The sequence below is a fragment of the Vespula pensylvanica genome, chromosome 8, assembly GCF_014466175.1.
Source record: "Vespula pensylvanica isolate Volc-1 chromosome 8, ASM1446617v1, whole genome shotgun sequence".
In the NCBI taxonomy this organism is placed as follows: Eukaryota; Metazoa; Arthropoda; class Insecta; order Hymenoptera; family Vespidae; genus Vespula; species Vespula pensylvanica.
In genome coordinates, this window is record NC_057692.1 from 6,211,799 (window position 1) to 6,233,104 (window position 21,306).

General features: G+C 35.0%; 1 protein-coding gene across 2 annotated transcripts in view; it reads left to right on the plus strand.

Moving 5' to 3' along the window:
- Positions 1-21,306, plus strand: part of LOC122630847 (neuronal acetylcholine receptor subunit alpha-7-like) — a 127,945-nt gene that overhangs the window by 29,746 nt on the left and 76,893 nt on the right. The window contains exon 2 of one of the 2 annotated variants that reach the window (XM_043815818.1): positions 3,903-4,045. The exons of the other annotated variant lie outside the window; for it this stretch is intronic. Within the exon in view, the coding sequence (XP_043671753.1) occupies positions 3,903-4,045 (143 nt within the window). The remainder of the gene's footprint in view (positions 1-3,902; positions 4,046-21,306) is intronic. 2 annotated transcript variants of the gene reach the window in all.

The following is a 21,306-nucleotide window of genomic DNA, read 5'->3' on the forward strand; positions in this document are numbered from 1 at the left end:
TCCTACTCCCTTCAGAGTCCGTTCTTTGAATAGAAATCGTAATGAAAACGACATAAACAATTCAAGCCGATATTGTCCTCAGAAATTGTTTTTCGTTTTGTCAGTGTTACTCTTTGAAATGAGAAATGAAATATATTTTAATGTTATGCTTGGATTTAAAGAATGGAAAAAGTGTCGTGTTTGATAGTTGAAGTTTTTCAAGCAACTATCCTTGACATTCGTTGTTGTAAAGAACCAGTTTAAATTGGATAGATAAACTTTGTGTGCGTACATAATATATCTTTATGTAGACGTATGTAATATATATTTCTACGGTCGTGTGTGAGCGTTATAAACGTCGTAAATTCTCTGGAAGCACATCCAATTTCTATGGCAAATTTGCGCGTTAATCGACCACGAACGTTCAAAGTCACGGCCCTGTACGTAGAGACAAGATGTGATCAAAGCAGTGGATTATAATATTAGAAATGATAGAAGTGCATAGGAGATTTTCTCAAGCGATCCAAGAAAATAATTGAAAGAATAGAAGGAAGATATCGAATGGTTTTTCGAATTTTATTTCAGTTTCATTGTTTCTAAACTATAATGGATTGTTTAAGTAAATGGTTTCGATTTCTATGCCGAGTTTCAAACGAGATCGAATAGTAAATTCACGGATATATTTAAATAAATTTTCTATTGCCTTCGGGACTTTGTTCCTTTGTCTTACTTTCTTGCGTATGCATCTTTTACATTAATTTGTAAATTAGATATCTATTCGTTCGTATTTCAAAATAGCGATCTCTCTCTCTCTCCCTCTCTTTCATTCTATCATTCTCTCATTCTCTTTCTCTTAGACAGGTACTTATGTTCATACATTTGCACATATACACCGACGTTCTCGAGAATGTAACGAGAGATCAATGTCTTATGAACTCTGCATCCGTCCGACTCGTTCGTTCATTAACTACTGCGACATCTGTCCTAAGCTTTCAGCACTTTAAGGCGTACACCGTAATTCTGCCACTTCTGCTAACAAGATAATCACGATCTTCACCTGTCATCTGCTTATTATGTTTTGTATCTTTGACAATATTTCCGTTGTTTGTCTGTTAGTTTCGTATTCTTAAAAATTAACGTTCCTCCATCCAAGGTAAAAGATTAAATTATCATCCCGTATAAACGTCGGCTCATTTTCAAACGACATCGTTCAAAATTTTCTTACTTTCGTTACGACGTGGAAAATAATTCTCAGAGAATATAAATACATCTTTCGACGTATCATTCGGTTATTCGTTCCATTAAATTTTCTTTTCATAAAAGTCGCGTCGACCCTTTTCCAACGTCGAAGTCTCCTGCTTTCGTTTAATGTAATATTTTTAACGTCGTATAAAAATATCAGTTATAAGGGAGAAGCGAGAGGTTATTGATTTCTGCATAGCAACTTCTTCTCTTTTTTATTTTTTTTTCTTCTTTTTTTTTTTCCCAACGAAATTCTATTTTGTAGCAATCAAGTACAGTGTTCCATCGCTAGTAAAACATATTTACGAAGTGAAATGTATATCGAAATATGAAATATTGTTATCGATTGCGGTCATGTACTGGAATGTCGGCTATTAACTTGTGTATGCAAAAGAGATTAAAAAAGAAAACGAGATAAAACAGAAGTATCATTCGTCTTCTTTAACTAGAGGCACATTTTTCTATCGTATGTTCTTTTTCTCTTTTTTTTTGCCTTTTTTCTTCTTAAAAGCAAAGAAGTTGCTCGTTGGATTACGCAAGAAGGTGATATCCTATCTACCTACATATAACAATCAATTTTCGTAAGGATAATTTATAACGGAATTCGTATTACGAAATCCTCGATAGGAAAGTGTAAACTATCATGAATCATGTTTGTTCGAAGACGACACGTCATAGAATCCATTTCTCACATCCCAATACGACATAGCTCATGAAACTTTTACTCCTTCGTGATCTTTATTTCCGTGGATATAAAGAATACGGAGTGAAAAGTAAGTTTTTAAGAACGCCACATCGTTATTCAAATCTACGTCTAGTTTATTTGGAAAAGTTCAGATTTATAACCGCGAATAAATGTTAGATACGATACTTCAAAGTGTTAATACAAGGTAACAGATAAACGAGCCCGATCGGCAAGCGATTTCATCGTCGCGCCCGATGGATGTTCCACTTTCGATCTAGAATTCATAAAATAAGGGCACTCATAAATTTTTATCGGTAACGAACTCGGTACTTTAGTTGCTCTCAATTTTTAAATAGTCGAGTTAAGACTGGTCCTCGAGACTAATTCATTCCGTTTGGTTTAAGAGTCAAGCGTGCACTATTATTCACCCAATCCGAATGTAAGCGGCACGTTAATTAAACTGAATTAAATTATTAAACTAAGGGGAACCCTCCCGATCGATTTCATTATCACGAACTGAAGGTTTAAAATTTAATTAACTAAGAAATTTACTAATCAAAACTTTAAAATTGATAAATTCACAAACTACTCGGGATTTATACGATTTGTCGTTGGAGAAAGATTTAAGTTTTAACTTTGATAGGGAATACGTATATACGTGTTAAACGAGAGATAGTATAGGCAAGGAGAAAGATAGAATGATGATCAATCGATTAGCAGTATTAAACAGTATCGAACGATATCAAAATTGATAATAATACAAGATACATTTTTTAATTCTCATCGTGTCGTTGAACATCATTTTGTATTTACTAATAATCATTTCTTTCTATGGAAATAACTATGCCTCATTCTGATATACATTTCACGGTCACGTTCTCTTCTCTCTATCTTTCATATTTCATTTTCGCTCTCTCGTCTGTATTCTTAGAGCAGACTGTACGAAAGAATTCTCCGCATACCTTCCAATTTCGGAATACGATCAATTTGTAGATATTAGATAAGATATTTTCCTTCGTCGTTCTCGAGAGTAGTAAAAATACGATAGAGAGATGGGGAGAGAGAAAAAGAGAGAGAGAGAGAGAGAGAGAAAGCGAGAGAAAGAAAAAGAGAAAGATGAAGACAGGTAGAAATGGAGGCAAAGAGGAGAAAGAATAGAAGGCGATGACGAAGTTACACTTGCGAAAAGACGAGGAAATTCGAAAGGTAGAAAGTAGTGCTTAAGATAAGTCTGTTTTCGAAAGGATTTTCAAAGATTGTACGATAAAAGTAAATCTTCTCGTGTTCCATGCTCGATGTAGCACATGATGCGCAAAGATTTAACAATTTCTTCTTTGAGAATTTGTACATTTATCCTCTGTTCTTCTAGTATTTAACTAAGAAAATATTCAATCTTTATTCCAAACTATTGTAGTTAGCAGGAAATATATATATATACATATATATATATATATGTATATATGTATGTGCATATATATGTCTTGTGTATCTTGAAGGTGCACATAATGAAGAACTTTTACGACACGGTTTAACTTCTTGCCGAGTACGATAGATATAGCCTTTACGATCACAATAGTAGCTTCCACTTGTAGTTAAATATATTTTCTCTCGCCTTTGAATGCCTGGAACGTCGATCGTTTCTTCAATGAACAAATTTAATCAAACAAGAAGTGCTCGCTCGGAAGAATATATATATATATATACATACATATATACATGTGTATATATATATAATATATATAGAATAATATATAACAATTAATTTATGTAAATAATGTCTTCCTTTCCTCATACACATCATCCATTAATTTTTGTTTTCGTTTTTGAATTTTTCTTTTCTTTTTTCTTCTTTTTGTTTTATTTTTCATTATCATCATCTCTTCCTTTTAATATCGAGACGCGCGATTACAAAAATACGGATTTCGTCGGATAGGACGAAAAGGGCCAGGAGTTACGGAGTCGATTAAAGTTTTCACTGTGAATGTAAATTGGGCAGGGCTGGTAAGCGGCGGTAGTCACGAGAAGCGGCTGCTGAACAATCTGCTGGATGCGTATAACGTCCTGGAGCGGCCGGTGGGAAACGAGTCCGACCCCCTCGTCTTGAGCTTCGGCCTTACGCTTATGCAAATAATCGACGTCGTAAGTTCAAACAAACCTTTCAAACTTACTATCCTACAAGCTTAACGAGTCTTTTTCCTGCTCGTGCAACACTATTATAAACGCGCGTTATCGTGCTCGCGTGTTTACCTAACAATAAGGACAAAAAGAAAGGGAAAAGAAAAAAAGAGAAAAAATACATAGATTACGATATAAATAAATAAAAAAAAAAGCAAAAAGAAAGTAAAAAAAAAAAATAAGAAAGAAAAAAGAAAGTCGAAGAGATCGATTTTACAAGATCTTTCGATGATGCTAATATTTGAAGTAAATATATCTACGTCTTTTCGTACGGCTTTCCCTTCGGGAATTTTGTCAAGTATATTTTCGTGACCGACTTTCCCTGTCATTTCTTATTCTCTCTCTCTCTCTCTCTCTCTCTCTCTCTCTCTCTCTCTCTCTCTCTCTTTCGTTTTCTCATTTTCTCGTTCTCTCGTTTTCTCTCTCTTTTTTTCTCCTTTCTTTTGCTATTTTTCTCACCAATGTAACCCGTAGTATAATCGTGAGACATACTTTGCATGCATTATATGACTCCGTGAGGATTCAGTCACGGAGAGTCATGTAGCCGACAAACTTTGCCGTTTAATATTAAATCGAGAGGCTAGATAAAATGGGCACGTTAATGCTGCAACGGTCTCACAATCTCCCTGTTTGACGTAATTTTCAACGGGGAAAGGGTTCAAAGAGCGCGTGTATCCATTTATGAAGAAGAATCTTTCCCTTCTTTTTAACCTTTATGAGTATTTCTATAGGTCGTCTCTAGATACATACATACATGCATACATATATATATGTATATATATATATATATACACATATATATGCTACAGTCTATAACAGTAATACTTATTCTTTAATAAAATTCTGCTTCGTAAGCTTTGAAAAAATCTTTTATAAAATTATTAAAATATTCTCAGGGTCTTTAAGCACTTGTGTGTTTGTATATATATATATATATATGTATGTATGTATGTATGTATGTATGTATGTATGTATGTCTGTGTGTGTATAAGCACGTGCGAGCTTAAGGACACATAGAGTACAAATAAATTCGATGCACTCTCGATCTTGCTTGCTAATCATGCATGTTTTTAAATTGAAACAACAGTTGAAAATAAACAAATGTCGAATATTTGGTTGTTTTTGTGTCGTTAAATAAATCGTCAAAGACTGATGAATTACTTCTGTCATATGCCATCAGAGATCGATGCTTTAAATCTTAGTAGCTTTATATTAGATCGTATAGTGTAATAGTAGACGCAAGTAGAATATGCTCGTAACGTATCGTTTAGAGATTAGAAAAAGTCCTGTAGAAAAATTCGTAATTCTAATCGTGAGATCAAACTCGTATTCTACTCGATAAGATTATTTCGTTTAAAAATTTTTATTCGTAAATTTAAAAGGTGTTTCTAAAACTTCAATATCGAGATAATCAATTATTTTATAATTATTTATTTTTTTAATTGTTTATTGTTCTTTTTTTTTTAATCCAAGTTAGAGATCAATAAAATTCATTTATGAAATTGCATTTGTACAACATTTTGTTTGGAACATTATAGTTTCTATACAATAACTGTGAAAACGATAGAAGCGAAGTTTTCAAACGACATTATATTATAATATTTATTCCATAGTAAAAGAGAAGAGTAGGTATTCTCTTTTCTCTTTTTTTTTTCTCTTTTTTTTTTCTGGAAGAAACGACCACGCAACTTTAACGAAAGCTATATATAGCTTTGTTGCCGTATTTAACGTATCTTTGTTAAGGTGTAATTATACCTCGATTATAACAATTATTCTAATAATGTGTCCATAATTGGCGCGTGCTCAACGATTTAAAATTTTCCCGTGGTCTAATTATGTAGATACATGATGTACGAGGTTAAAAATTAGAAAGGGAAAATTTAGTCCTCGTCGATGTTGCGGAACGTGTTATTATAAAAGTTTAGACAGAAGATAGGTGTGAATCAAGGATCGAAAGATGAGCTTGCAACGAGGTTGGAGTGGAACTGTTTTCTGTGTTCAAAATAGTGGGTGACAAGAGCATCATTAGAAGGGTAATTAAGAACAGGAGGGACATGCGCTGCTTCAATAATTGGTCGTGTTAACTTTATGTTGAACTAAAACTTGATCTACTATAATTAATCTGTGGTAAAGCGAACGAGATCGAGGCGTTTGACATTTCGGAAATGAACGTCTCGGGACTCCATCGTCTATTCATTTGTTCTTGAGAGCTCTTACGAATCTTAAACTCTTTTTCTTTCTTTCTTTTTTTTTCTCTCTCTCTCTCTTTCTTTCTATCTTTTCCTATCTTTCTCTTTATCTTTGGTAAAAGACTTTCTAGAAACATTAAAAAGTATGGTCCACTTTTTTCCACGTCTTCTCGACGCGACGTGTTTCCGTTTTTCTCGTTCCGGTCGTTGTCTGCGAGCGACGATTTCAAGATTGGTCATGTTTTTGTTCGTACACGAACTCGAAGCTTTCTTAATATCTCTCTGTGGAATTAGTCGAGCATCATGAAAGCGGAAGTAATCGGAACTGCATCGATGCGACCTATCCAAGAACTTTCGAAGGTATCACATTAGAGTAAAAAGTATTGTTCGAATAATTTTCTTTTTCTTTTTACTAGTAGGATTTATTTCGAGAAGGATAAATTTTCCTTCTGTAATATCCTTTTTCGATCGAATGCAAAGATGGAAGCGTTGTATAAAGTAGTTGCATTTGTCAACATTGCGTCATTTAGTTCCATTTTATATATACGTATATATATATATACACGTTTAAACGATGTAGCTTTTCTGAAAGAGGATGCTGAATGCGAAGCATATTTTCGAGAGTAATTTAGGCACTCCTCCTAAGTAGTTAACGTTAACATCATTTAGAAAGGTTTTGCAGTATAAGGGACCACCAGTCCTTTTATTTGATTTTTTTATTTCGTGTCGAGAGAATTAAAAATAATTTAGGTTTTGTAACATAAAAAAAAAAAAGGTAAAACATGAGCGATTTCGTCGACATTTATTTAATTAACAAATAATCTCATGTTCGTCATCAACGATCGGTACTTTTATTCGAGTTTCGATAAAATTCATTTATTCGCTTTTAAACAAACGTCATTTTTAATAACGTGCCGATTATTACGTTTGATGAATGAAAAGGAATACAAGAGGGCCTCGAAAGTATACCGAAGGATCTTGTATTTTTTCTTTTTTTTTTAGCTTTTTTTTTTTAGATAAAAGGAAAGAGTTTTCTCGTTCGCAATTCGCAATGAATCCGTAAGCGTTCTAATATCCGAAGTATCGGTGAGAAAAGCCATGGCAATTGGTTGGCTAGAAACACGAGCTCTTTATAAGTTTGTATTGACCTATCGAGCAAAGACAGACAGAGAGGAAGTGAGTAAGAGAGAGAGAGAGAGAGAGAGAGAGAAATAGAGAAAGAGAGAGAGAAAGATAGAGAAAGAGAGCAGAGAGCAATATTGCGACATTCGGTACCTAGGTGAAACGTGCCTTAGAATACGAAACACTAGATACATACGAATACGAACAGCTAACTACGCATATACTGCGTCAGAATATAATCTATCACAGTTGTGCGTGTAGTGTGCGATGCAAGCCGTGCAATAATTAATATTCCATTAGATACGCGTTGTTTCTTGCGCGTTCGTCTTGTCCTGTTTATTCTAAATAAATCTAATAAGTGGATTTCTTGATTAAAATTTAGAGGAATTTCCGAATAGACCTTTATATTTTATTTGATCTTATTTTTGTTATTATTTCATCCTACGTATATCTGTGTATTTATTATAATTCATTTTTAATCAATTCTATTTATATTTTTAATTCGAATACCAATTAAATTTTCATTGTTGTTTGATCGATCAAATCGTCAATAGCACTGACCGAATTAATGTAAATTCAATCGATTATTCGTTTGTTCCTTACTATAGTCGTTTAAAGTTAGTCGAATGTTTCTGATCGTACATCGATTTGTACGTAAGAACGAAGATCGAAGCGTCAAGAAATTTAGAAGCTTTACGCTCTCGGTATTTCGAAATTCACGCCAAGTAACGTCGCGACTTAATTGAAATGGGCTTAGTATTCGGCTAGGTAGGACTTAGTCTTGAAATTAGCCAAGTTGGAAAGCCTCATAGCCGGTAGGTACGAGTAAGAAGGGAAGGAGCCATTTTACTTCCTTCGAAGAAGAAACAAATGGAGAAGGGGAAGAGAGACAAAGAGAGTGAGAGACAGAGGGAGGGGTGAGAGAGAAAGAGGAAGGTCGTGCATGCGCGAACAACACCACTATACACGAGTAATTCTAGCAAGTAAGAGAAACTCGGAAGCGTTATCGTCGATGAGCGTAATATACATATTTCAGAATAGGGAATCTTAGTTTAGGTCTTCCTTATCTCACGACGAGTTTGTCTCGCGGCTAAATGAAGCATCTCGAAACCAATTGTCCTCCTTGTTTCTCTTTGGTCGTGTATACCATAGAGACTTAGTCACGGTTTGTTGATAGAATAGTAAAGATAGAAACGTCTAGATAATGCCTTTGTAAAAGAGTTCTTAACTTATAGGTATCCAAATATATCTCACGGATAAACGGATCCCACGAAAAATTCTAGAATTCGAATTGGACTCTGATAAATGGAGTTCCATTGTAGTCCAATCCAGTAGTAGTGAGCCCTAACGACGAAATAAAATAGTCGTAAGCATCGCTTTTCGTTTCTTATCTCACTCAAGGCACTCTTTAGATCGTCGGATTTCTTGCTGCCCCAAACAGCTAACCAAAAAGTCTTGAATTAAGGAAATTGCCAGAGGGGAAATGCTTATTTTCTTAAAAGACTTACCATCTAAAGGCTTTCCAAATGGACTCGGAAATTTCAACTATGTACCCTCGAAATCCCGTGGTTTTTAAATTTTCGAAAATACCCTAGGTATTTGCGTCGAGAACGAGCAAGGAATTGTGGTATTAATCGCCGGCCGACAAAATATAATACATGAACGTGCAGTGACCCAGAATTTCGAATGTTTATTGGACGGTTCTTCAGAATAAACGTATAAAAAGATTAAATCATCTTCGTTAACAACCGAGACGGTAGTTTCAACGCGCGTTCGTAATTCAAACGTCCCTTGTTCCTTCGTTGATACGTTCTATAGACGAATGCAATTAATCAGGAAGAAAACTCGGCATTGCGGAATCGCAGGTGATTCCACTTGCTGCGGGGGAGGAGGGGGAGGGAAAGGGGAGGAAAACAAATTCCAATAGAATTCCTTTTACCGGTCGAATTCGACTAATTTTTCTGTGACATCGTCGTACAAAATGACGCATAGCATCAAAGATGCGCCAGCACGAAAAGGAGCTTGCAAAGTGGATTTGTTCGGTTAGGAAATGCGGAACGCGCTTCAACACCAATACCAATGCTATTCCACGATCATTGCGATCAACAACGACTGTGGAACTAGCGGAGATAGAGGATCCAGAGAGAAAGAGAAAGAGAGAGATAGAACGGAGACAGGGAGACAGAATTTTAAGTGTTTGTGCATGTGCGTGAGGGAGAGAGAGCAGATGGATGGACAGACAGACAGACAGAGACAGAGAGATAGAATTTTAAGTATGTGTGTGTGTGTGAGAGAGAGAGAGAGAGAGGAACAGAAAAGGATGCTGGGAAATATAGCAAGAGCCAATGCGCATTCGTATTCTCTCGTTTAGTATGCTACCTCACGTACCGTAAAAAGTTTCAGCAACGCCATACGTCGAATTAACTGTCTACCCACGATGGTATCCAATCTTCCACGTGCTCGACACGACACGATACCGTCGCATAGAGACAGACGATATACCACGATCCTTCCGTACTAAGTTTTTTTTCTTTTTGCTTTTTGAAACATGCGAGATCTTTATCCTTTTTCCAACGTTACTTCAATTTTTTCGTAATCGTTTTGTCTTTTTCTTCTGTCAGTTTGTCTCTTTCTCTTTTCCTTTCTTTGTTTATTACTATTTTTTTTTTCATGTTTACCGTTTCTTTAGTAAACAAAAATAGAGAAAAGATAAATCTAGAAAAAAAAAATGTCGATTCGTGTTACGAATATGTTATAACGAAATAAGATATTTTCGCGAAATCTTATTTCACGGTACGATATTCATTTATTCATCACTTTAATCTACTACATCCATACTTTCTGAATTCAACGTTGAAACTTTAAAGGGATGAATATCATGCGTAATATCAATGTTGGTAATATTTCATACGTGTATCTATATACATATATTAAAAGGGCGATTAAAAAGTGTTGAAAGAAATGAATTTCCGATAACGTTTATTCAAACATTAATCATGGGATTAAATTTAATGTATTGATCAAATTCAACTAGACTCTCGAAAAAAAAGAATAGGAAAAGAAAAAAAATACACACACACACACACACACACACGTACGAGATGATACTATAATTATGTTACCAAAAATATTGTATCTCTTTTGGAACGTCAGTAGTAGAAGAGAGTAAATTTTTAATATGGTCACCGTAGTTCTCTCTTACTACTCGAAGGTATTCACCCACCTCCGTGCGACCATACGTGATCCGTGTTTCCTCGGTTTTCCACTGCGGGGATAGCTTATCCTACTTTCGAAGGCCGCAAACGTGTGACCCGTAGTAGGACCGCAGCAGAGCTTGTCGTCTTCTTCTCTCTGTGAGTCCGTCGTTAACGGATATGTGAGAGACCTCTTTTCCTCGATTCGATTTCATAGATTCAGCTCACACGTATTTGAAGCAGAATGTGCGACGATCCCAGCGCTTGTTTGGAAAAACTTTCGCGAGAAATAGTACAAAGACGACGTACTTACATTCTCGTCCATTTATGTACGTACACTGTTATGAGCTATTAAAGTTAGACAACATTTCTCTTGGCACTCCATCCTTCTTCGATGGTCGTAACATTTCTTTCGTTTCTTTCTTTCTTTTTTTTTTCTTTTTTTTATCTTCACTTTTCTCTCTAACAGATTAACTTTTTAAAAGCTTCTCTTGAAAACAGACTTACTTTTAGTTTTTTTTTTTTTTTTTTTTAATTGGTGTTATAAAACGATGAGAACAAAATTCTCCTTTACGCGCGCAATCTGAACAAGTTAGATTCTTATTAAATGATTTTATGTATTTTTAATATCTGGTATATATACGTTACCCTTATCATAAAGACTCGTTTCGATAGCTGCCTATGCATACTTGTTTCGACAAGGGTAGATAGCGTCAACGTCTAATTCCAAATTGGATCCCTCATTGCTCATGCACATCGGCCGAGCTTCTATCGAGGGCAATCACGTGTGATCCATAATCAATGTGCAATGGTTGAACATCATCCAAGTGGTAGGTCAAAGGAGGGTAGTACTGTTAGGAAGGTTTGCACTCTGTATCAAATTCCGTGGCCCCGTTTCCTTCATTCGGATATGTTAGCTCACGTAATATCGTCAGCAATAATTCTGGACACACTTTCGAAATTCTCTGTGTACACGGATTTTTCCGGCACGTATCCGCATTGCAGGAAGTGTCTCGAAAGCTTTTACCCCGCCAAAAATGAAAGCTTACATAGGTATCTACCAATATTTGTTTTTAAATTATATCAACGAGATTTGTTAATTTCTTCTGATCGTAATTACAAGTTTGTTTGATTTCTTTGATCACGATATTTCTTTGATAACAATTCCCTCCGTTGTTTCTATTAAAATTTGTAATATTATTATTTTAAATATAGGACCGATATAAAACGTCGCGAGGTATTCGCATTATTATTATTATTATTATTATTATTATTATTATTATTATTATATTAAAATATTCTTTGTAAAATTGATGTCTCGTTTTAATATCGCTTGTCTTTGATGAAAAACCGATAATAAGTAATAAGCATGGTAACAACGCATGGTCCTTAGCCCTTTGATCTCGCGAATACGGACGTTTCTCGATAATAAAAGGTCTGATGAAATTGGTATCGACGGGCTTGTCATTTTTTATAGATTTTTCTATCAGTTCAGCTACGCGATCGACGGAATAAACGGTGATTCGTGAAGGAAAGGATAGGTAGAAGGTGAAAGCAAAAGGGAATTTGTCAGATAGTTCTTTCTTCATTTCTGAAAAACGTCGTGCCGTCTTTTTCTATCGTAGATATTAAAATCCATTCTCTTTGACATCGACGTAGGATCTTCCTTTTTTCTTTTTCCTACTTTCTTTCTTTCTTTCTTTCTTCTTCTTTTTTTCTTTTTTTTTTTTTTTTTTTAATGAAACTAGAACTCGTGCTAATTCGTAGGTATCTACTAATCGAGCGAAAACAATTTGGGACGCATTTTTTCGTTCGTTGTCACACGAAAAACGAGCCATTTCTTTCAACAAATATCTATCTAATCTTGCACTGAGGTTTGGATTTGCGATCTTTACGATATCCGATACTTTTTCTCTCGGTGATTTAATCTACTGACGATTCACCTTGAAAATTCGATTTAAGTAAAAGTCCAAGAGAAAGAGAGATAGAAAGAGAGATGAAATTTCAAGTGGATGGACAGAGTAGTTTAAATGACAGTTGGCGTGAAAGAATTTATCAGATCGATGTAGAAAATAAAAGTAGTTCTTTTTGATGGAAGTTTCATAAGTTTTCTAATTACGTCTTTGTTTGTTTCTTAACGGGACGGATCTTAAATAAAACGACGATGGTGTATGGTCGTAGAGATTTCGATGAGTTAATCTAGATTTCAGTCCACGAATCGAGAACAACGAGGAGTTCGTTCGTTTTTTTCTTTCTTTCTTTCTTTCTTTCTTTTTTTTATTTTCGACAGAAGGAGTACGAAATTAAACGTTGAAGTAAAGAAAGAAAAAGAAACAAAGAAAGAAATGGAAGATTTGCAATAAACGACATACCTACTTAGAAGAAGGAAACGTTTGAGATATTTAAGATAAGATTCATGTCGAAAACGAAGTATTTCGTTTGGAAATAAAGAAAGATTACAAAAGTACGGATAACTGGCGTTCTCACCTAAAAGCACGTTCTTGCTTCTACCCTTTTGAAAAGTTCGCTGAGCTTTGTAATTTCGAACACCCACTCTCACTCCATGAGAGTACTACAATTTTCTAAATTCTTTGAAAACTCTGGCCAACTTGGAACATAAACAAAAGTTTGAAGGTTCTCAGGATTGTAAATATTCGATTAATATGCGAAGTGAGCGCTTTGAGACTCGACGGGAAAAGGGGAAAACTTGGTTGGTAACCGAAAAGGAAAATCGTCGGTGTCGGCGTCTTTCAAATTTGGCTTTGAAGTAATGGAGCGCGTAATGTTGAACAATGATATTGTTGTTGATCGTTGAACGAGAAAAGGAGGGAAAAAAGGGGAAGAGAAATAAAGAGAGGAAGAAAGAGGGAAACACGGAAAGAAAGAGAGAGAGAGAGAGAGAGAGAAAGAGAGAGAAAAAGAGAAATACGTATAACTGCGAAGCGTTAATGGAGTGGTAGCGTTTCCAGCGATACTTACGCCTTCCAGACTACGATAAAAGTCTTTCAGGATTCTCCCGTCATTCGTTAATATCGACTGGTCGTAAACGCAACATTTTCCGTATTGACCCAGATTTCACTTGGTGTGTTACTGTTGCGGAGCTGTGGTTACAACACTTGGAATGCTCACGGAATTCTCCATTTTTACTGACAGAAACATATGTTGGAGTGGATCGTCGAATACCTCGCTCGCATTTATGCCCATTTCGACGGTAGATAGAAACAGATAGAAACCGGTGAAAGGTCCTTCGACTATTTTGGACGTAGCGGAAAAATTGAGACGTTTCTTTCCTTTTTACCATTACATTTTAACGTTCGTGGCATTTCAACGTTTTACTTTTCGTTTGAGGAAGCAGAATTTTCTTCGGAAGTTCTATAACGCTTAGCTATTTTCAAATGTGGAAATATATTCGATAAAACGGTGAACAGCTTTTTCGATGATTTAGAAATGTTTTCTAACAAAAGTCTACGAGTGACGTCCGAATTTAAACAGATTTCTCGTTCGAGGTGGTTTCTCTCGCATTGCGAAGAAGTAAAAATCAAATACAATAAAGTGCTATTCGACGATATCGAAGATTTAAAAATTCTGATAAAATCGTCTTTTTATCTATAGTTCTCCGTTGATATATGTTCTGCAGTTTATATTCTAAATTAAAATCTCAACATCGTATGAGGTTTTATCGACAGCCTGCTACACGTGATATGTAGCCACCTGTTGCTCCTGATGAACCGTCTTGTATGATCCGCTATCTCGTGTCTTAGCTATTTCGATAAATCGTTAGGCGATGTGTATATTTTGACGAATGAAGAAAAGTCGAATCGTGAAAGTATAATAAGAGATCGGTCGGTCTCGAGAATCCGTAAAAATATTTCATTATTCTTATAAAGTCATTAAAATCGTTTTCGTCGTATTCATGTTGGTCATAAATGAAGATCTCTTAGATTATTTTGGTCTTGTTTTCATTTCGTTTATCCTTTGTCTTTTTCTATTTTTTGGATTTATTAACCATAAGATAATAATATTGAATTTAATTTTGTAAGAGATATTCCCTCCGTAATTATCGCTGTGTAGATTTTTCAGTTATTAAAGGATTATATCTCCCGCTTCGCAGCATCCTCATTTCGCATTCGTATTTACGGTCGACTAACGAGGGTGAAAAAATGTCCGTAATATTCCTGTGAAAACGTCATACAACCAAGACATATCCTGAATTTCAAAATAATAGCCGCTATGCACTTAATAAATGCGTGGGTTTTCATGAATTCAATTAATTCGTTTATCTTTCATTAAAGTTGTTGACATTTTTTTTATTAGAGATTGTTTTATCGTCATTAGGAAAATATGTAACTTTGTAAGGAGTCACGTAATCGGGCTTTTACGTTATCGTGATATTATGAAAAAAAATATTCTATAAGAGATTAACATATTTTTCTTATTTCAATTTGAATCTAAGAAATATATTTTCAGCGACAAAGCTAGGTCAGATAACACCTATGAATATTCATATTATCTTACCGAATATACCATCCCAGCTATCGTCTATGAATACCAACTCTTCCGTGATTTTTCTTTTATTTTCTTCTATATATTCAAATTTTTCGTATTCCTCTTATATCTCGTATAATAAAGCGTACGGGTGTACAGGCGTTTTACTCCTGTATGTTCACTCTTTTGGAAACGTACATGAACGTTTCATTAGACGTTCCATTTATCTTAACTCTTTGAATGGAGAGCTTTTCTCCTTTTTCATTTTTTTTTCTTTTCCTTTCTTTCTTTCTTTTTTTTTTCTTTCTTTCTTTTTTTTTTTTTTTTTCTAAAGTAGACGTCTGCCGTCGCTATCGCACACGTAGAAGAGGTGCACGATATGAAGGTAAAAAATGAAGAGCATCTCCGTTTTTGTCGTCCGGAACCTTTTAAATTATCGATCTCTATCCTTGCACTTCAATTATTATTCTTTCGTCGTGAAAATTCGCACAAACGGTGCAGATAATTCGAGCGTATTTATCTCGATGAGCAGTGATAAGCTTTTATCTCGAATAGTCGAATTTTTTTTATCAATTAGAACAAAGCCAGCGAACTGAGTAATAATAGTACCAGTTATAGAGGTATAGCGTTTAGAAATAATAATTCGCGACGTGACTCGTTGGACGTCATTGTTTCCGTTATCGCACTCTTTCTATTCCATTTCGTTTCAAAAATGATTTCAAACAGAAAATATTAATATTCGTAGTGTTCAACGAAGACAGAGAGAAAGAGAGCAGAGTCTTCGTAATAGCCAACATGCAAATTTCTCGTTTGCGATGGTGAACTTGGCTTATCTTACATTTTTTCTCTGATCGTAACGAATCGGCATCGTAAATTTTCGAATTCGCAAATGGATGATTTTCGATATCGTCTTCCGCCATTGATATTCGACAGGTGGTAAAGGATGCGCTTCATAAATCTGCGAGAGCAAGTACTTCAAGAATGATTTATATTTATTACGAATATCAAATCGTTTTTCTGCAGTTCGATGATCGATTAATATTTCGCTTTTCTTCTTTTTTAAACGAACGAATGTTTCCCCTGCCAGTCATTTTTCTTCTTTAGAATGTCCTTTAACTCTTCGTAACGTAACGTAACGTCACGTCGCGTTGCTTCAGGTTTGATTTTAATTTTCTTTTTTCTTTTCTCTTTTTTTTTTATTTTCTATATCAAAGAATGCACGTATTCACATAAGTACAAGTTCCACATCGTGTAATTATTTTTTAGACGTAGAAGAAAAATTGAATTAAGAAAGATCGAATAGTTCTCTTCTCTATCGCGATTTTTAAAGAGCCGTTGTTAATTAGACAAAGAATTAAGTGTCACATTTCAATGGCATATCTAGAGAAGCTAAATCCTTTTGAAAGTCCGAATAACTTGAATAATCGTGAGCAACGTACCGTCATTAGGGCTGTCGAAGTGACGCGTGCTTAAGTTGGATCGCCCTCGATGTCGACAATACGACTGTAAAACGTTATAGCTTCGCTCGATGGTACTTGCCTTTGACGACGGTATATTGTCTTTATCGATCCACGCCTGACTCCCGGCCCCCGCAATCGGGTTAATAACCAGAGTCATTACCTGGAAATAATTACGAGTTTGCTCCCAAACCGGTACTCGTATTGGCCGTTAGATAAATATTTTACGAGCGTCCCACATGAGACTCCACGTCCCTCGTCACGATTTTCTCGATAAATTTTTATTCAAAGACTTGAAATTAAAATCATAAAAATAGAAAAAATAAATAAGTGAAAAGACGATTGGCGACGAATGAATTTTCCTCTTTTTTATTTCATTTCCTCTTTTTTGCTTTGCGAGGATTGCAATTAAAATTTTTCCTTTTTTTTTTTTCTTTTTTTTGCGACGATTACCACAAATGTCTTCATTTGTTAATTCTCCAGTGCGTAATATATGGGTTTAGAAATTTCAAGAGAAAAAGAGATATTATGTTAGCCATTAAAAGAGATTAACATTAGCCATAACTAATATTATTAAAATTATTATATATGAAATTTAATGAAAAATTAAATCCCTGCACATACATTTGATAATTAACGAATTTTACGAGATAAACGTATATAGAGATGAAATTATGTGATTGAACGAAGAAGAGTCGGTTAATTGCCACGATTTCTTTGCTGCTCAATTTGTTTTATTAGGCTTTTCAATCTTTAGTTACTATATCGTTTGTCTGATCTAATACTCTTGTGTAATGAGCGTGATGCAACGAAACAGACATGGGTTCTTCGTTATTTCCTTTACGATCGCGTCTTAAGTTAGATTTATCTGTCCGACGTGATGCTTTATGGAAGAAATTAAATTCTATCCTTGACAGTTTCTGTATTGCCATAGCCGCTATTTTCTAAAGAATTGAGACAGAGTACCGCTGGTCTCTTCGCCAACTTACTACGTTACCGTTTTTATCTTTCTTTTCTGTTACACATCCGTGGTAATAAAAGAGTCTAAAGAAAAATAATCTTTCTGATACAAACCATTTTTTTTTATGTCCCTTAACAAGAACAGTTTGTTATCTCTTAACAACAACAAGACAATGTTTTTAAAAAAATTTTATACGCATCGCATCTTCGTTTTTTGTTTTAATATTTTTAATACTTACGTGATACTTATTTTATTATTATATCTCTATATCTTTAATTACGTAGAAATAGGATTTACAATTTTTTCTCAGAGATTGACAATGGTGAAAGATAAAGATGAAAAAAAATGCGATGAAAATTAATAAAAAATCCTTTTCTCTCGTCGATATCGTTGCAGCACGTATAAGCACTTTGTCAAATACATACTCGGGAATTATCCGTAATATGCTATAACATTGGTATTAAAGACGTGACTGGCTATACGATTACGATTACACCCATTACAAGTCATCTTCGATACAAAAGGTTACACCGATAAGCGAGACGCGTATTCGCAATGTAATATCGAAGAGATCAAATCTCGAGCTCGTATTGAATTTTGCGGATTTGAGCGTATTACACTCGTCGAACATATGGAAAAACAAACATAAAACCGTAAATAGATATTTTTCGTTGAACAGTACGGTCGAACAATACTCCCTTTCTCTTTATCAATTGATACACATTTTTATCGATATTTTCGTTCTAAGATTATCGATAAAAAATTACTGGCACATTGGTCTTTTACCATGGAAATTCTTGTTTTTCTTTCCTTCGAAGAGATTCTCGTTAAATATTACATTGAAAGCCGGGTCAATCTCGAATAATGAAAGTCTCTCTCTCGTACGTTCTCTAATCAACGGAAAACGTTTGTTCGTGAACGATTGGACGTTGGGATTTTTCTCGTGCGTTATCGGTGATTCTGTGTCAACGAAACAAGTACAAAACGAGAGTAAAAGGAAAGTAGAAAGGAGAAAAAAACAATGTAGAATTTTTGTGCGTGAAAAAGCATCTACTACGATTCAATTTCGATCAATAAAAACATCGGAGTTAGATAGATACGGGCCGATTAAACGTCAAACATGTTGTACACATACAAGAAGAGAAAGTTTATCGTTCTGGTCTATTATTTTCTGACTATTTTATTTATTTGTTTGTTTATTTATTTATTTATTTATTTTTATTCCTTATCGATGCTATTCCGTGTTCTTTTGACGATGTGTTTTGATTCTTGAAAGTCACGAATGAGATCGCGTATGTATGTATATGTATACGCGTGCCTTTGAAATTGATTTATCGTTGGTTTATGGCTATGAAAGGTTCGTGTTATATAAAGTGCCGGCTAGACGGGAAGGTTTATCAAAGATCGTTTAGTCGAATCTCGGTCACGCAACAAAGAACATCTTATTTTCGAGCTAGACGATAGAAAAGTGTCAGATGAGGTGTATTAACTCGTTCGGAGTTAATCGATATATTGACTAATCGTGAAAAGGAAATAAGAGTGACTATCATATTAGTTATTAATCAAATAAGTAAACATACCTAGAGTATTCATATTTTGATAATTAATCAAAACTCGTTATCGCATCGTTGAGTATGAATTACTACTCCTTCTAATCTGTAACATAATTTCGTTTCATTATCAATCGTTTGCATGTAAGCGTAAATCGGTCGAGATCGATCGTAATTACATTTGCAAGCAACCGTGTCAATCATATAATCGGACATGCATCTGGAAAAGCGATTATCGGTACTCTTACTAATTAAACCAACTACTTGATTTAATTGTACTATTGTTATTTGAAAGGTTACACGAATAATATAGCGTAGTAACGAGCGATTGCGAGAGATTGTTTATCAGGAAAGAAAAACGACGGAAAGAATGGATCGACTAGACAAAGAAACATCGAAGGCTTTTGTTTGATCGGTTCGTTCGTTGAAACGAAAAACAGTTTTGGTGTTAAATCCCTCGTGTCCCGAACGGTTGGTACTATTTATCCGGAAAAATAGAACATCCACCTTTACGCCGTAAGTGAAAATGAAGTTCGACTGACCGAAATGAAGAGCGACGATTAAATTTACATTCGAGCTAAAATACCGATTCGTAGTACCTACCATGACGAAAATTATACTTTGGAAGTGCAGTAGAACGGGTCTCCATTTTCGAACGTATAAAGCTATAAGTACCACCATGCGGATGATGGATGAAAGTAAGGTGGAAAAATTTTTGCGAAGCGCTTGTTCGTTCTGAGTGGCTTTTACTTTGCTAGCAGATGTCATTGAATTATCGTGAAAAAAGCTCGACGTACGTTAGGTCAATTCGTTGATTGGAACGAAGTTATAACAGTTTATCGGATTTAAACGATTAAAAAGCATCAATTTATTAGTGAAATATACTGAAAGGTTTTTATGTTGGATCAAATTCGTTAATGCTCGACAAAAAAAAAAATTGTATACTATAGATCTTTTCTTTAACGAATTTTTCCTTAATCCGTTTACACGTACACAATATATTCGTATAATACGATATAAAAATCTATAGAAAATTATTGAATTTAATAACAAATTGACAGGAATGAATAATATCGAACGTGTTTATACAATTGCAACACGAAATAGACGCGTTAGTACAATGCAGTATCTAGTAATGGCAATGAAATCGACATACATAAATGCCAGGGATGATTTGCGGTGGTAGAAATTGCTTTGATCCCGCAGAAACATACATATGTACTTATGTATATACGTATATACGCGTATGTTTATAATTAACGCATATATCATCGTTAAAGGTTACGTTTCAAACGAGATTTCTAGATTTCGGAAAATATTTGATAATTATTCGTTCTACGAGTAAGACGATCTTATTGCTAAACTCTCCGTTCGAAAGGTATTATCTATCGACTTTGCTCGAAGGAAGTTTGTGAAGATAAGGTGCAATCACAGTTGGTTATTATTACTATCACGACAAAGCGAATGCCTCTTAGGTATCGTAAAGGCACACACATTGCTTACAGTGGAGTAAGACGTTATATACATGTGTGTGTTTGTTTCGTATGTATGTATGTGTATGTATCATACATATATACATACATACATACATACATACATACATACATACACACATATATACACCTATCCATTGCTATTCGTAGAATCAAGGTTGAATATAGAGGATGAGGTGGAGGGAGAGAGAGAGAGAGAGATCCTTCGAGATCTGGACCAAGACATTGGCGTACGATAACGGGATGTTGGAGTAATTAGTCAGTGGCCCGTTATCGCGCGCCCATACACGTACGTTCGTACGTACATATGTATGTACGTAGGTGAATTTCGCGCACAAAGGTGTTAGGTCCTTTCAATCTGGGCTCTGTCTTCTTGTTCTATCTCCTGGCTATCTCCGAAAATGCGTTCAGCATGTATTATGCGGCTATACCAAATCCTCGCGCCATGGGTCGCATTCATGCCCTCGAAAGCGGCAAATCATTATTCGGTCAGACATTTGTGTCATGAATACCTCGAATCTCTCTCTCTCTCTTTCTCTTTCTACTTCTACCTCTCCCTTTCTCTCTCTCTCTCTCTCTCTCTCTCTCTCTCTCTCTCTATTTCCCCACCCTCTTCTGTGTTTCATTCTCGATTATCAGGTCAGTAATGCGTTTGAGAATACCGTATTTTCTCTCTCTCTCTCTCTTTCTCTCTCTCTTTCCATCGTATACTCTCTCTCTCTCTCTCTCTATTTTAATTGTGATTAGCGATGTGTAAATATTAACCAATGATTA